Source organism: Loa loa (assembly GCF_000183805.2).
Source record: "Loa loa unplaced genomic scaffold supercont3.1194, whole genome shotgun sequence".
In the NCBI taxonomy this organism is placed as follows: domain Eukaryota; kingdom Metazoa; phylum Nematoda; class Chromadorea; order Rhabditida; family Onchocercidae; genus Loa; species Loa loa.
Genome location: NW_018109374.1, coordinates 1 through 815, shown reverse-complemented (window position 1 = coordinate 815; position 815 = coordinate 1). Strand labels below are relative to the sequence as shown.

The 815-nt window shown below is 27.1% G+C and overlaps 1 protein-coding gene across 1 annotated transcript; it reads right to left on the bottom strand.

Moving 5' to 3' along the window:
* Positions 1 to 603: 603 nt before the first annotated feature.
* On the bottom strand, positions 604 to 807 carry LOAG_14529 (hypothetical protein; the record flags this gene model as incomplete). Its single annotated transcript, XM_003150024.1, has 1 exon — positions 604 to 807. The coding sequence occupies one exon, from the start codon at positions 805 to 807 to the stop codon at positions 604 to 606; it is 204 nt and encodes a 67-aa protein (XP_003150072.1).
* Between the last annotated feature and the right edge of the window lie 8 nt (positions 808 to 815).

Below are 815 nucleotides of genomic sequence, written 5' to 3'. Positions count from 1 at the left end.
ACAAAAATTCTACATTTTTGTAAAAATTAAAGGCGAACAAAATTGCTTCACTAAATGATTAATGATGTTAATTTATATTATTAGCTTATTTTTTGATTTCCAATTACCGCAAATCCTTTTCTTCTCTCCTAACCTCTGATATTTTCTGAGCATTTAGTTATTTTTTCATTAAATTAACTATGTTTACTTTAGACAGAAATAATTATTGTAGTGAAATAAATAACTTTTACGCTTTTTTTAGGTGAAAGACCATGTAAGCAAACTTACTGCGCAAGGCGAAAAAACTTTTGGATTATTTGAAGATCGTTTTGCTAAAGGAAATGAAAATTTGAATACAATCGCGGTACGTTTAATTATTAAAATTGAAATTCATTAGCGAAAAATTTTAGAAAACAATTAATAATATTCCTTTTCTGATTACTGTCAAGAAGAGTGACAATTAAAAACAAATTAAAAATCAAAGCTCTAATGATTGATCAATGTTTCTAACCAAACTTGTCCCGCTATAGGAATAAAGTAATTCTTATGGTTAAAGGTCAAAAAAAAGAAAACATTGAAAAATCAAAGAATGCTACAAAAAAAAAGGATTAAAATAAACAAAAGTCAAAAAATGCTTTTATATGATGAAACAGAAATAATAGTTGAAGTATTATCAACAATAAGTTTTTCTTTATCAGCAACATGTTGTTGTTGTTGTTGTTGTTGTTGTTGTTGTTGTTGTTGTTGTTGTTGTTGTTGTTGTTGTTGTTGCTGTTGTTGTTGTTGCTGCTGCTGCTGATGATGATGATGATGATGATAATGAAGCATATGTGAAG